The 15,039-nt window shown below is 43.5% G+C and overlaps 1 protein-coding gene across 1 annotated transcript in view; it reads left to right on the top strand.

Moving 5' to 3' along the window:
- The first annotated feature begins 4,623 nt into the window (after nucleotides 1-4,623).
- Nucleotides 4,624-15,039, top strand: part of PMPCB (peptidase, mitochondrial processing subunit beta) — a 221,121-nt gene continuing 210,705 nt past the window's right edge. Inside the window, exon 1 of the mRNA XM_069229689.1 lies at nucleotides 4,624-4,751. Coding sequence (XP_069085790.1) covers nucleotides 4,668-4,751 — 84 coding nt within the window. The 5' untranslated portion in view covers nucleotides 4,624-4,667. The remainder of the gene's footprint in view (nucleotides 4,752-15,039) is intronic.

The following is a 15,039-nucleotide window of genomic DNA, read 5'->3' on the forward strand; positions in this document are numbered from 1 at the left end:
GACCTTTGGTCAGCGTTTGTGTCGCTCCCACCACGCAGCACCACCTGTTGCTGCTGCTGCCTTACGAGTGTAAGCCTGCCTGGCTCCTAGCTCGAGGCACTCCTCCAGCCTGCACCTCATCGCTAGTGGCCTTCTATCCGTCTCTGCTGCCTTTCTGCCCCTCTCTCCTTTTTTCTGCCATTTTTACTCTTCTCCTCTCTTTTGTCTCTTTTCCCTTCTTTTTGTTAATTTTGCTTCTTCCCGCGTTTGTTCCCTGCTGCCGCTGCCCCTGCAGCCCAGCCCCCCTGCTTGTGACATGCTTTTCTGTCCTCCTGCCGCCCAGCTGGCCAACTCCTCCCAACTCCCTCCCCTTTTTAATGGCGGCTCCTGTGCAGACCGCGTGCGGCCGGCGTGCCGCTAGTGCGCCAAAGGCACGTCAAAGGCAAGCCCGTGTGTGCCCGTCCGCGCCAAGACCGTGCCCAGTGCCACGGACCCTGGTCCCTGCATGATCCATCATTGCAGTGCCAGCACCTACAGGAACACACTCAGCTTTACGACCATCACAGAGCCCCAGACCGATACAACTGCCACTGAACACCTACACCTACACTTTCAAATCCAGGCTACTCAAACACCTCTCTCTGCAGCAGCCTTGTCTACAGACCTCCTGGACCCTGCCCCCAGTTCAGCGAAGCCATGCCGACCTCTTGCCGACCTCATTGACCCCCATGCCCTTGCCTCTACCGGCTACATCCTCCACCTTGTAGACCTCAACTTTCACCTTGAAAACCGCAACGACCCAAACTCCACATTCCTCCTGGACATCCTTGCCACCCTAGGACTCAAACAACTGGTCAACCTCCCCACCCACTCAGCAGGACACACCCTTGACCCCTGCCTCTCACACCTCTGAACACCTCTGGACCGACCACCACTGTGTCCACTTCACATTCACCAAGACCACCATACGCATCACTCTCCCGCTCGCCTTCAGAAACTGTAGCAAGGTCACCAAAGCTCACCAAAGCCCAGCTCACCCATGCACTCAGCCACTCCACTTCCACCTGAGACCACAGATGCAAACAACTCAGCTCGCAACCACCACCTCTGGATCATCGACTGTGCAAACACAGTAGCCCCCCTAAGAAAACCTGCTGAAAACCAGCACCACAAGAAACCCAGCAGGTTCACAACTGATCTCCAAGATTCTAAATGCACCCGCAGGCGACTCAAATGAAAATGGAGGCACAGCAGAAACATGGCAGATGGCGCAGCATACATAGACCAGGTCACCACACACCACCAATGCACCAGCGCCTAGAGAAAGGCTGCCACCAATGAATGCATCAGCACCAACATACACAACAGCAAGGAGTTTTTTAACATTGTCAAGGAATACACAAACCCTGGCACAGACACCATAGATGCCCCCCCCAGACAACTGCGACAACCTTGTCACATTTTTCCACTATAAAGTACAGGATACATATGAGGAGTTCTAGAGCCAAATCCCACCTCCACTGCTCACCAGCACCACCACAGACCCCACCCACCAGCAGACACTGAACCAATGGACCCTCATCTCCACAGAAGACACCTGAAAGCTCATGAACTCTATCCACTCAGGGGCACCCTCGGACCCGTGCCCACATCACATCTTCAACCGAGCCAGCACCACATTTGCCCCCAAACTGTGCCGGACAATCAACTGCTCCATCGAAAACGCCACCTTTCCGAATGACTGGAAGCACACAGAGTTCATCCCGCTCCTAAAGAAACACTCTGCCAATCATAGAGATATGAAAAACGACATACCCATCTCTTTTCTCCCCTTCCCAGCCAAGGTAACCAAAAAGGCTATCAACACGCAGCTCACTAAATCCCTCAAGTTAAACCACATCCTGGACTGCTCCTAATCTGGTTTCAGGAGCAACCACAGCACCAAAACTGCCCTCCTCGGAGCCACGGATGACATCCACACCATATTGGACGACAGAGACACGGCTGCCCTCATCCTCCTCGACCTCTCCGTGTTTTCAACACAGTATCCCACACCACCCTATGTACCAGACTTCACAACGCCGGCATCCGTGGCAAGGCCTTGGAGTGGATCTGCTACTTCCTCACTCGAAGGACCCAGAGAGTCAGTCTCCCACTGTTCTTCTTGGAACCAACAAAAACCTGCGGTGGAGTACCCCAGGGCTCCTCCCTGATCCAACCCTCTTCAATATCTACATGGCTCTGCTTGCCAAAATTGCCACACAGCCTCAACATAGTCTCTGATGACACACAGCTAATTCTCTCCCTCGCCGACGAACCATCAACAACCAAATTCCACCACGAAATGTGAGCAGTCACCGACTGGATGAAAAACAGCTGCCTCAAGCTCAACTCGGACAAGAGAGATCCTCATCCTGGGCCCTACTTCCACTGCCTTGGATGACTCCTTGTGGCCAGCTACACTTGGAAGCGTCCCCCTACCCACTGACCATGCACGCAACCTGGGCATCCTCCTGGACTCCACGCTGTCCATGTCCTGCCAAGTCAACGTCGTCTCGTCGTCATGCTTCCACACTCTCTGCCTCCTCTGGAAGACCAAGTGGATCCCTACTGAGGCAAGAAGGCTGGTCACCCATGCACTTGTCAGCAACAAACTCGACCTCGGCAACGCTCTCTATGCCAGCATCACGATGAAGCTCCAAGCAAGACTCCAGAGTATTCAAAACGCAGAAGCCAGACGCAGCCTAGACTTACCCCGCCACAGCCACGTCTCCGCCCACCTTAGAGATCTGCACTGGCTTCCCATCAACAAACGCATCACCTTCAAGCTCCTCACACATGCCTACAAGGCCCTGCACAATATCGGACCGGCCTACCTCAACCACCGCCTATCTTTCTACACCCCCACCAGACAACTCTGATCTTCTCTACTTGCCCTCGCTGCCAACCCTAGAATCAGGAAGAACACAGTGGGAGGCAGATCCTTCTCCTACCTTGCAGCACAGACCTGTAACACGCTACAAATCTACCTCAGGCAGGCCCCCTCGCAGAATCAGTTCAAGAAGGACCTGGCTCTTTGACTGATCGGCACCCCCATGACAGCACCTTGAGACCCCATGGGTGATAAGCAGTTCTGTACAAATTTCTGATTGATTGATTGGTGCTTTGGACAACCAAAAGAACACTAAGGCTGCAATGCCCAGACAGGAGGATGAAGGAGGGGCCACTCATGCTGTAACAAGTGGAAGCGTGCATGTAGTGTGATGGCCAACAGAAATGTTCAGTTAGTGAAATCACCTTGGAGGGAACTAAACACAGAAAGGAGGGACATTTAGAAAAGTGCACCAATAGAAAGGAAGCATTTAAGACAAGCACAACAAAGAACGAATGGCAATAGTGGGTGTGGTTAAAAGCCATAGACTGAATACAACATGTCTTGTAGACAGAGCATGCAAGCTGCCTAGGCTCAACCAAAAAACACAGCCCACGGACACTAGCTTTCAATCCGGCCTATCCAGCAGAGTGCCTAGAAGGCAAGTCCACTACTGCCTGCCTCTACTAAAACGGTAGGATAGCCAAATATGCGATTGAGACCAGAGTGTAAACTGCATTTTGGAAGCTCAGGTCCCAGAGCTTTTAACTCCGCCTTTCAACATTTAATCAATGAACCGAATGACTGCTTAAAAATAATTGCAAACAAGAATGTTTTTTGTATAGCACAATGGATAAAAATGTGTTAAGAAAAATGATACGGATTGCTGAATCATAATTTCCTGGAAAGAAGGCAAAAGTGAAATGATGATGCCAATCACGCAGGCTCCCATCTTCCCCTCTAAGAATTATATCTGACATCATAGGTTAACGCTTTATGCTTAATTCTTGGAGGAGAGATTAGAACATTTGACAGTCCTCCACATTTTATTTTTGGCAGTTTTACTAAAGTGCAGAAGTCGGCTTTTGCTTTTCTAAGTTATAAAACTGCCAAAAATGAAATGCTGATTGTTTTTCTTCATACATGCCAAGAAACCCGATGTAGGCAGATTGCCTCTGCTCAAATATGTCAACGAGGAAAATGCATATCCCGACTATTTTTTTAAACTCTCCCGCTTACCTGCTCTAAAATGCTAAAATGTCGGTTTGTGTGCGCCTCTTGGTGCCATAGTAAAGGCACGTAAGTGATATGATAAAATCGGATGATTCGAACGTTAGGGCCGGTAAGTGACAGTGAACACTAATTGGTGGCAGACTCGCAAGTCACAGCTTACTTACTCTGTGTGCTTGACAGTCAACGAATAACGATGCTCAAGTACACAAAGTGCGATGTAGATGTCTGTATTGGAGGTTCTCATTGCCACAGCTGTCACTATAAAGTGCCAGAAGATATTTTTCTCCCAACTACAGCAACCTTTATGTATTTTATCAGGGCAATAAATCTTTGGCATCTTATTTTGAACCGTATTACTTGAATACAGTCTATCGCTCACATATTTATTTCTAAATTACTCTGTGCCAGCTATTGGTTAGTATAATAAGCATGAGTTGCCTCAACTGTGTGGGTTTACAGCAGTGGACAGAAGAGACATTTCAAGATGGCCGCCGCGCCAGCGCTACTCCAGAGAGGACCTATGATGCTATAGAAGTATTTATGACCCTGCGAAGTGACGTTCCCGGTCTATTTTGTAATTGTCATGGCGGCGTCCATGCTGAGGATTCCCAGCTGGGCTGGTAAGGTGTTCTCCCGAAACGTGATCAATCGGCGGCTACAGAAACAGGTATGAACCGTGTCTACTTCTCGGGCTGCCTGGTTGAAACAGTAGTGAGCACCTCGCAAAGAGAGAGAGCGAGAGAAAGAGAGGAAATAGTTTTAAAAGTAGGGATGCAGTATGCTGCTCACATCACAGAAGCCGTTCTTTTCATCTGTTCTCGTCAGTCTCGTTTGCAGAAATCTAAAGCATTCAAACACATCTAGAAACCATTCAATCTCTAGATTTGTAGAGCGCTGCGTGTTACTCGTGAGGGTTTCCTGGCAGGGTCCAGTTGACTAGCCAACATTTAGTATCGCATAAAAAAGGGAGAGTTGACCAAAAGGGGGATTTTATTTCCTCATTGGCCTCTATTAAAGTGGAGTAAGTTTTAAGTAGTAGAACGTTTAAATGCAGCTATTTTTTTTTACTTAAAACAAATATTTGCAGTGCATTAGATATCGCATTTGCGAAAGTTGGAGGTATTTACATTGAAAAAAGTTGTGTTTTTTTTTTTTTTTTTTTGCTCGTATTTTTTTTTTTTTGTATGCAGTGTAATGCTGATATTTGCATAGCGGTATTGCTATTCGTATTACCTTGTGGTGCTGGAGAACCAGATAATGGGAAAGGTTAAGCGGGAGGGTAGACAAGAGTAATATGCTAGCTGTGAAAAAAAAATAAGTAACATCCTGGAAAAAGCAAACACTCATAGAGAATGCAAGATTAAGTAAAGCATGTGAAACGTAAGCAAGAGCAACATGTTTACATGAACTTTTTTTACATGTATTATGCTGGCTGCAAAAAGCTGGGAAAGGGTGCAATACCAGAGGCTACCCCTAGTTGTTCCTTGGGACCTCTTTTGGCCACATAATGTACTATGCTACAGTGGCGCCAACACAGACAAAAAAGCTTGTTTATTTTCCTTTGGAATTCAACAACAAAGTGCTTTACTTTATAAAACGTCTTATTCATGAAACACTTAAATCCTAAAAAAACATAGACAGTAGAGTTTATTGGCAAAATACGAAAAATAAAATAAAAATAGCAACAGTGTTAAAAAAGCAATTTGGACTAAAACACACATACAAGACAAGCAGGAAGTTTTAAGCACATCAATATGAGTTGCAAGTTACAAGTGAAATATAAGCCAGTCAAAACCTACATACTTTAAGGTTGGGGCACAGGCACCGACGGCTGGTTAGCAGGCCTCAGTGCACACTCAGCATTGGAAAAAAAACAGCAACATCAGTCCAAAATGTTGGAGGAAACCATACAAAACAAGCATTCGCAAAGCCAATAGGTTTCACCTCTGAGAACACTTGTTTTATCAATGCTTTTTAGATATGTTTCACTGCGGCTTTAGTTATTGTGCAGCATGTTTTAAAGTTAACAGAAAGATAGTATGTAACTGTCAATGCATAGACATGTGACACAGTGCCACTAGCTGTTGTGCAGCATGGTTTAAAGTTAAAAAAAAAAAAAGCTATGATGCGGACAGCGTTGACTGTCTCATACTGCATTATGTTTTACTTTACAATGCTCCATAGTTGCCAGTGCTGTTATGTAACATGTCTAAAAGAAATTGACAAAACAAATAGATTTTGATGAGGCAACATCTATTGGCTTTGTCAACACTTGTTTGTGAGAGCTGGCACTTAGTGTTCTGCATTAGGCATTTATTGCGAGCAAAAGACAAATATGGGATAGGCAGGCAAAGAGAAAGTTGAAAAAAAGCATCACAAATTGATAAAGCAAAAAGCTGCAAGAAGGAGCTAAAGAAGCAGGAAGTGGATATAAATACATGAAAAAGGCCCAACGTAACTGAAGAATTACGCTGCTTTAGCATTCAGTGTTCACTCATTTAAATGCCTTTGTTCATGAAAGACCAGCATCTGTTTGTAATAGGCCCAAAAAACACAGAGGAAAGAGAAAACAAGGTGGCTGACTGGCTGGCTGTTTAAACAGCGACATGTTATCATGTGACAAAGTGAATATAAAATGCATGAAGCGAAAGAAAAGAGAAAGAGAGCGACTGCTTGATTCCCTAATGTGCCATCACTGTGACCTTGCGAGAAGCAAGTCTCAAATGGCCGAAAGCTGTGATCCTTGTCATCTCACTTGATTTCACTGCACCTCTGCCATCAGTGGTGCTTAAAAACGTTGATATTAAGCACTGTATAAAACAAGCAACAATGTGGGGGGGGGGGTATGGGCAAACACGAACTGGAAACTCAGGGACTGGGGGAGGTGCTTGGGAACGGCAGGGCGAGCTGAGTAAAAAGAAAATAGTAGTGCACCTGAAGTGAATTAAATGGCTGGAAGTGAACTTGTCCATGTAAAAGGGTCAGTCTGCAAGGTGTAACATAAGAACCTCAAGGCAGGACAAACATAAAGCATTTACCAACGAAATGAAGGATTTTTTGAAAGGCAGGCACAGGAACGGATGAAAGTGATGGGCGTGGTTAAAGCCCACAGACTAGATTACAACCCGTCGATAAGGAGCGCGTTCTACCTAAAAAAATCAGTACGATCCTACCTAATTGTAAGTTTTGGCATGCATGAGTGCACTAGAAGGACAATTGTGGAGTGGCCAAATTTCCGTTAAGTACTTTAAAGGACTGTACGGGTGGAGACACTGTGTCCAGAGCCATCAGAAGATGTCTGTTTTGTGTGCTAATGTGTAGCACGCATTTGGTGATTTTATACTGTACCAATCTCTTCTAAGGCAGGTCCCTGGGACCTATATGTATTAAATACATGTTTAGATGTGATTGGATGTTGACCTTATCTAGTCAGTTCTAATCTTTCTTCCACTTAATAAAGTTCATGATTGCAGTCCTTGCAGAGTCAATTGTTAAAATAACAAAGCTATGTAGTTAGAATCAAATAATATCTTTGGCCTTGTAACTCTAATGTTAGGAGTATTCTAATGATGTGGCACAAATTCATCCTTTCTTTTACCATGCCATTAGGATTCCCCAAGCCCTAGTTGTGGTATAATTGGAAACTTGGAATCAGTAGACCTAGTTTGCAATCCTGGCCTCCCCATGTGATCAAACTGTCTTAGGCAGTCACTTTATAAACTTCTTCTCTGTTTGGGTTTTTGAAAAGATTAGACTTAGAGCTGATTTCAAATGTGTGTGATAATAAAAATAGACTGGAACCCAATTAAAAAAGCTCAGACTATTTGTTAAGGATAGAAATCAGTTTGACTAATGTTACTCTCTCTGATTTCAGGAACTGAAACTTCATTGTCTAGCACTGCAGAATTAATTGAAAGCTTTTTGCTGACCATCTTCTTGTTGGCCTTAGGACTCTGAGCACTTTACCACTGCTAACCAGTGCTAAAGTGCATGCATGTGCTTCTCCCCTAAACATGGTTACATTGCTGTGTCGATAATTGGCATATTTAATTAACATGTAAGTCCCTTGTAAGGTGTTATACACAGGGCCTGTAAATTAAATGCTACTAGTGGGCCTGCAGCACTGATTGTGCCACCCACTTAAGTAGCCCCATAAACATCACTCAGGCCTGCCGCTGCAGAGCCTGTGTGTGCAGTCTCACTGCCACCCGACTTGGAATTTAAAACCCCTTGCCAAGCCCTAAACTCCCCCCCCTTTTTTTTTTTTTTCACATGCAGATCACCCCTAAAGTAGGCCCTGGGTAGCCCATAGGGCAGTGGGTGGTATAAGTGAATGGCAGGACATGTACTTTTAAGTTTTTCATGTCCTGGTAATAAAAAAAACTCCCAAGTTGTTTTTCATTAATAGGAGGCCTGCCTCTCTCATAGGCCAGCATTGGAAATTCCTTATAATACTTTTAAGCAGTAAGTCCTGATCTGAGAGGCGCAGCTGCCTCATATTTAGTACCATTGGAATGTTGATAATAAATACTTTCTACTGGTAAAGGCGGATTTATCATTACTATTTTAGAAATGCCACTCTTAGAAAGTGGGCATTTCTTTGCTCTAACTGCTCTGTGTACACGTCTGGCTTGGGTTATGTGATAGCTACACTTGTGCTTTCACTTTGGACACCCACAACACAGGATACTCAGCTGCATTCATCTGCATACTGATGGGTCTTCTGGTGCGGAGGTTGGGAAGGGTTCCCACTTACATCTCAAAGGGTAGTGGCAAGGGTCCTTACAAAGGGGCTGATTACCTCCCGTTGATAGTCTGAAGCCAGGGCTGAGCTGAAAGGGAGACCTTTGCTCTTCACAGAAAACTTTTGAAGTTATCCCCCACATCAAAGGAATTTTCTAGTTTAAGTACTGGGTCTATAACCCACTCAAATCAGTACACTTCTGGAAACAAGGAAAGATGCTGGAGTAAAGACTGGTGTGTGTCAGGATTGCCACTCTGCCAGGATTGACTGTTCCCAGGAACTGTTACCTTGCTGTGCTGCCCTGCTGCTGGTGACCTCCGCCCAGTAGCCCAGGACTCATCCAGTTGCCCCAGAGTGACTCAGAGCAGGCTTGCTGTACTTTGCGGCCCAATTTCTTCAACAACACAGAGCGGCTTTGCTGTACTTTGCCGCCCGCTTTCATCATCAACCTTGAGTGGCTTTGCTGTACTTTGCCATCCACGTTTCATCAATGGCCTCGAACGGCTCTGCTGAACTTGGCCGTCCGCTTTCATCAAAGGCTTGAGTGGCTTTGTCCACTTTACTCCTTGCTCTGACCTTCCAGGCCTGGGACACCGCAGCAGTGATTTCCTCCTGGTGCTGCTGGCCTCAGTCTCGCAGTTCTCCTGCTATCCCCACCGGTATCCTTGTTACCATGCTGGGGAAAACCTACCTAAACTCAGCCGCTCTTTGAAGAAGAAAACTTCCCGGACATTACTGTAGTCTGTGGAGACAGTGTGCACTCGTGCTGAGGAGTCCCCGGTACCACAGCTTTATCCCATAGCCATACATCAGCCTTGTTTTGCTTAGCCCTAAAAAAGTGATTAACTAATAATTAACAGATTGGATTTCTGTCGTTCTGATCTGATTTATACAGTTAAACAAGCATTCATTTTTGACACTTTTGTGTAGTCTTTCTGTGGTGTGCTTCCTGCGATAACTGTGTGTTTGTTGCACAAATACTTTATACATTGCCTTCTAAGTTAAGCCTGCGTGCTCCTTGCCAAGCTACCAGATGGTGAGCAGAGGTTAATTTAGGTTGTGTATTTTAACCTTCCCGGACTAGAATTGTGGTCCCTACGTGGACAGGGTGCATACCTCTGCAAACTAGAGATCCAGTTTCTAACATCAAACAGTTTGGTTAAGTAGAACCGAGATGACAACACCAGACTACCTGCTGCAAGTTGCATAACTTTCTCCCTGTACCACATTTTAGTGGGTAAACCTAGAGATTAGTACTTTTTACCCTGAATTATTATGCAAGTTGTATTGTGGCATTGACTGGCTGTTAACTCTGTAGGGCTAGTGTTGGGCTTCATTAAAATTAGTAGTTTATTGTATTTAGTTAATGGGAAGTGTTTCAGTCGTAAAGTCAAAAGTTTTTGTAAAGATAGTCACATTAGATTTGATCAATTGAAGAAGAAATCTGTATATGTGCCCAATTTAAATAACAGTACCTGCCTGACAGTAATGTAAACGCCCTCTGGTTGTGTGAGGGCTTAATGTTCTAAAATGTGAGACAAGAAGTCTGTCATTCAGAGTTTAAGCCTGTGCGCAGACAAATTAATTCAATCTAAGACTTATAACCGCTTAATTGGCAGCAGCTGAGCTTAAAATCATATTTGACTTCGAAAATATGAAGTGACTCATCCTATATTGTAAAAAACTAATATAGATAAAACGAATGTATATTGTAATAAAACACTGCTCCTTGATGGTTACCTCAGCACGTGTTCACTGCGTTCTGGGCAGAAAGGGCATTCCACGGGGCCTCGGACAACATTCCAGGTGTTCTGTCTTTGTCTCAGACAACTGAGAAATGTTATTTTACAGATTAATATAGCTGTGTGATTCATGAGCAGGTTCCAGTTTCTTAAATCATGAAAAGCGGGGCGTTTGGTTTCCTGCACAAAATGAGTGCAAGACACAGGGCACACATCGGAAAAGGTGACAGACCTACTGAAATAGTTCAGTTGGCCGTCATATGTAATTGTCGTGGGACACTTAAAGGATTTAATATTTTAATTGCTCAGTGGTCCGCTATCATGTGTAACATATTCACGTGGTTACAAGTTTTTAACCAACCTATTGATATATCATATTATAACTGCATGTCATGGTGCACATCTTTTCCAATCTTGGACCTTTGTTCACAAAGCATTGTTTATTGGCTTACTTCATAAACCTAGACAACACAAAAAAAAAAAAAAATGACACGTTTGTTTCATTAAAACCCAGTACTGGAAACACAATGTTCCAATGGAACTGAATCACCATGTACTCCTTGAGAATGATTGAATAGTGGGGTTTTTGGGTTGCAAAAACAAAACTACACATCATAAAACTGAACATAGCGTTGGTTAAAAAACCTGGACTGGCTGAAAGAATGTAACGCACCATCACGTCATTTGATAGCAGCATTGACCCACACTTCATATTATAATGCACAAAATTTTTCAAATTATGGGGGTTTCACTTACAAATCCCTGTATTGATTTTATTACTCTTTACCAAAAATGCATTGATTATTCTTCTCAGTTTGAGTCGCCAAAGAGGGGGTTGTTGGGTGTTTGAGGTGGGTGACCACATTGAAGTTCAATGAGTTAAACTGTTTTATTGGAGTACGGTGAAGATTTGCAGGGCCTGTGATGCTGCTGAATGCTGAGGCGTTGTAGTTCTTGGTAAGATTAAATTATTCCAAAGCAGGTAATGTCCTCCAAATGATGATAATGAGTTAAGAGGTGTGTAATAGGTTATTGTTGCACTGAAAGCCAGGACTAGAAAAGTACAGACCATGATGATGTGTAGTCAGATGGCCAACATACTAGTACATTTCATTTTCGGAGCCCACCTATTTTATGTGACCCTTATCTTTCAGAGCTTACTTATATAATCTGTAGAACTTGTTTAGTTCTTTTGCTATCTGCTGTACTATATGCCATCTTAACACCTTTTTAAGCAACATTACTCTAGTAAGCAATACATTCATTCATATGTCATTCTTGGTTGTGTGAGTTGTTCACTAATATTAGCTCAGTCACAGTATAATATTGTGTGACCCAATTGGCCATTTCTACCTATGCACTAGAGATTGAAGGTGGGTGACCTGGGAATGGCAACTCACAAGCTGAGCTCCTCTCTAACAAACCAGTACTTTTATTCCCTTGCAAATGATCCTGGTGTGTGTACATGTTTATGAATATGCAGACTGAAAAACCCAAGAGTTTCCCACAGGAGAATTTCTTTCACTGTGATGGAATAAAACAAATCCTTAAATTAGTTTAGACTTGGGACAGTTATTAGTTGTCTGGGCGGTGCAATACGGTACTCTTAAACCACACCCATTAGCAATAAAAATGTGAGTGTTCAACTGCGGTGTTGGTAAAGGCTGTCTCATGCAGTTGGCACGTTGATCTTGAAGGTGTGGGCTACTCCTGGGTCCTTTAAGACATTTGTCTCTCTTTTAGACCAGCTTGATAAGTAACACTTTTGTTGTTGTACAGTGTTATTCATATGGCACTTTCCAACCCCTTAAAAGCCCTAAAGCTACTTTCTCGATAGTTGATTAAGTAGCTCCTGCCTATGTTTAACTTATATTGCAAATCTTGGCCCTGACATGTCATAAGGGGCTCTACTATTTATTGGGTTCCTGGGATACAGTAATGCTATCTGTATTTAACCACCAGCTCCATCTTGACCACTGACTCCATTTTGTGCTTAGCCTAGCTTCAAATGACGTCACATTGCTTGTGCAAGTATTTTTCTGTGCATGGCTTGTTAACCCGTTTTCGCTCTTCTCACCAGGGAAATGAACAAAACATGGGGGAGAAATGGAGATAAGAAGGTACCAGGCTGAGAATGTTTGTAGAAGAGCAGGGTACATCCCTGTCTTGGAAAAACACTGCAAGATTTGGCCAGTCTGATGCGTGTTTTCTCAACACTGACCTGATAACACCAACACATTAATTTCACAACTTACTCAAAAGGAGGGGGTTTCTAGAACCTTCCTTTTAAGTTTGGTTAAAGAAAATAAAGTCGGGGAAGTTTGACAGCGGAAACAGAAGGAACTAATCTCCTGGAATGGACACATTGCCCAGAGAATAATCCCATTAGAGTGGTTCTCTTTTGTTTTTCGGTTGTCAGGGTTCCACAACCTGAAGTTGGCAGACAAGGGATGATGTTGTAATCAAGCTCCATGGTGATGCATTTTTAATTCTTGTGTTGCTTGTCATGCTTTTCTGCAAAACTAACATTTCAATTTCTTTTGTGAATTCTAGCTAGTAGGTGATCATCCTTATTATCTTGTGCAGGGTGTTCCATAGTTGCAAATGTGTAGCAAGAAGAATCTTCCAGCTCTGTTGTTTCTGTTCCAAGGAGGTATAATAAGTAGTGGTGCTATTTTGATTGAAAGATTCCTTTTTTACTGAAGAGTTTAACTTAGGGTTGGAGACAAATTGATCCAATGCTGTGGATTACCCTATTTGTGACACAGAACACTTTAATTGTATTCTTCTTCCAACAGATTACCAGTGTAGGCCTTTAGGGCAGAGGCATCATGATCAAATAGTTTCAGCCTTAGAACTTGTCGGCCGGTTACGTTCTGTATTAATTAAAGTTTGTTGATCAGGTTTTTATAAGCGGCAACTATAATCTGTTGTGACTGTATGCATGTGGTGGCTCTGGGGCTGTTGATGCTTGGACCCTATGAGGGTAATCTAGGCAGGTGATAATCCATTGTAAAATTCTCAAAATGCGGAAGGAGCTTTTTGTCACATTGTTGACCTGTGTATAGCTTATGATTTTGGAATCTCCTTAAGTTCTTTATTTCTATCATTGTGGTAGGGGGTGATCCATTCTCCTTTGGCCAAGAGATAGTTGGATCATATTTTTTAATCATGTGCCCCCAATTTAAGATCGATGGATTTATTTTCATATGGTTTTTGCTTGTAGTCTTTTGGTAAGACCTGATACATTTTAAGCAGTCTTTAAGCTGAGGAAGTGTAGCCGAGTATATAATGAGTAATGGCAAACTTTCTGAGACATAAACATAGCTTTAGTTAGCACTTAGAAAAAGCAGCACAAAGCATTCATATTTGTATTTTCATTAAGACCTCCTAGTGTTATGTGGCTTCAATGCAGTTATTGTTCATTTATATACTACTCTTCAATTTTCACTGATGTAACTTAATGGCTTTGTGATGTTTGTCTTTTTAGGTGGTGCGTTTTTTGCATGATGCACAACAATTAAAATGGTAAAATTCTCAAACACCATTTACAGCAAGCGAGCAAACCCTTGGGGAAGCCATAAGTCTCAAAGCCGTTCACACAAATTGTGGTATCTCTTAGGAAAAGCAGCCCAGCATCTATCACAGGTGTGAGATTTCAGTGAGGCCCTCAGCAGTGTACTAAATGCAGTCCTTGCATCTTGCATTTTAGGTGTGAGAGAGACCGTTGTGAAAGTGTAGCACTGTTTGTGTGGTTTTAATATCCCTTGCAAACTTCATGAGAGATATAAATACCGTTTTTGGTATTTAATTTTTTCATTTTTGGCGGGTCTTTTTAGATGTGCAGTTCCCACTTCAGTCCTCATTTAACAGTAAAATATTAATCCGTTATCAATACAGTAATTTCCTTTCATTTAATACAGATAACATTTCACTGAAGTGTTTTTATCGTTCTTGGTAGAAATACAGAGAGATAAATAGAAAATGTAAACACTGTTAAAAGTGCAGAGGAATGACACTTGTGAGAGTGCCACAATGTTTCCTTTTTAGGGTCCAGCCTGCGTCGCTTGCGCATGCGTATTGCTTACGAGACGCTTTAGTAGTTAGAAAAGGGCTCAGAGCCCCATCCATGTCACATCAGTGTCTTTCATTGGTTTGTGGGCTTGCCTTTTAAAATGTGCTTGCTTTCATTAGTGGAAGGCATGCATACGTCATGCCTTTTCTGATGGTTAGCCCTCCTCGAGCGCAGCGACCAAGTACTGAAAACATACGAGGCTTGCTGTTTTCCGTCCGGTTTGTGGACTACTTTTTATCTTTTTTCGCAGCGCGATCTCGCTTGGCAGAAGTCGAGAGCTTTGCATGACATCGACCCTGTTACATAGTTAATTGCACTTTTGCCGATAGGTTTCACTACGAGTGAACTGTAGCAGCGCATTTGCGCTCTTTCCCCCCCCCCCCCAGTTAATGTG

This window comes from Pleurodeles waltl, chromosome 4_1 (genome assembly GCF_031143425.1).
Source record: "Pleurodeles waltl isolate 20211129_DDA chromosome 4_1, aPleWal1.hap1.20221129, whole genome shotgun sequence".
Classification (NCBI taxonomy): Eukaryota; Metazoa; Chordata; class Amphibia; order Caudata; family Salamandridae; genus Pleurodeles; species Pleurodeles waltl.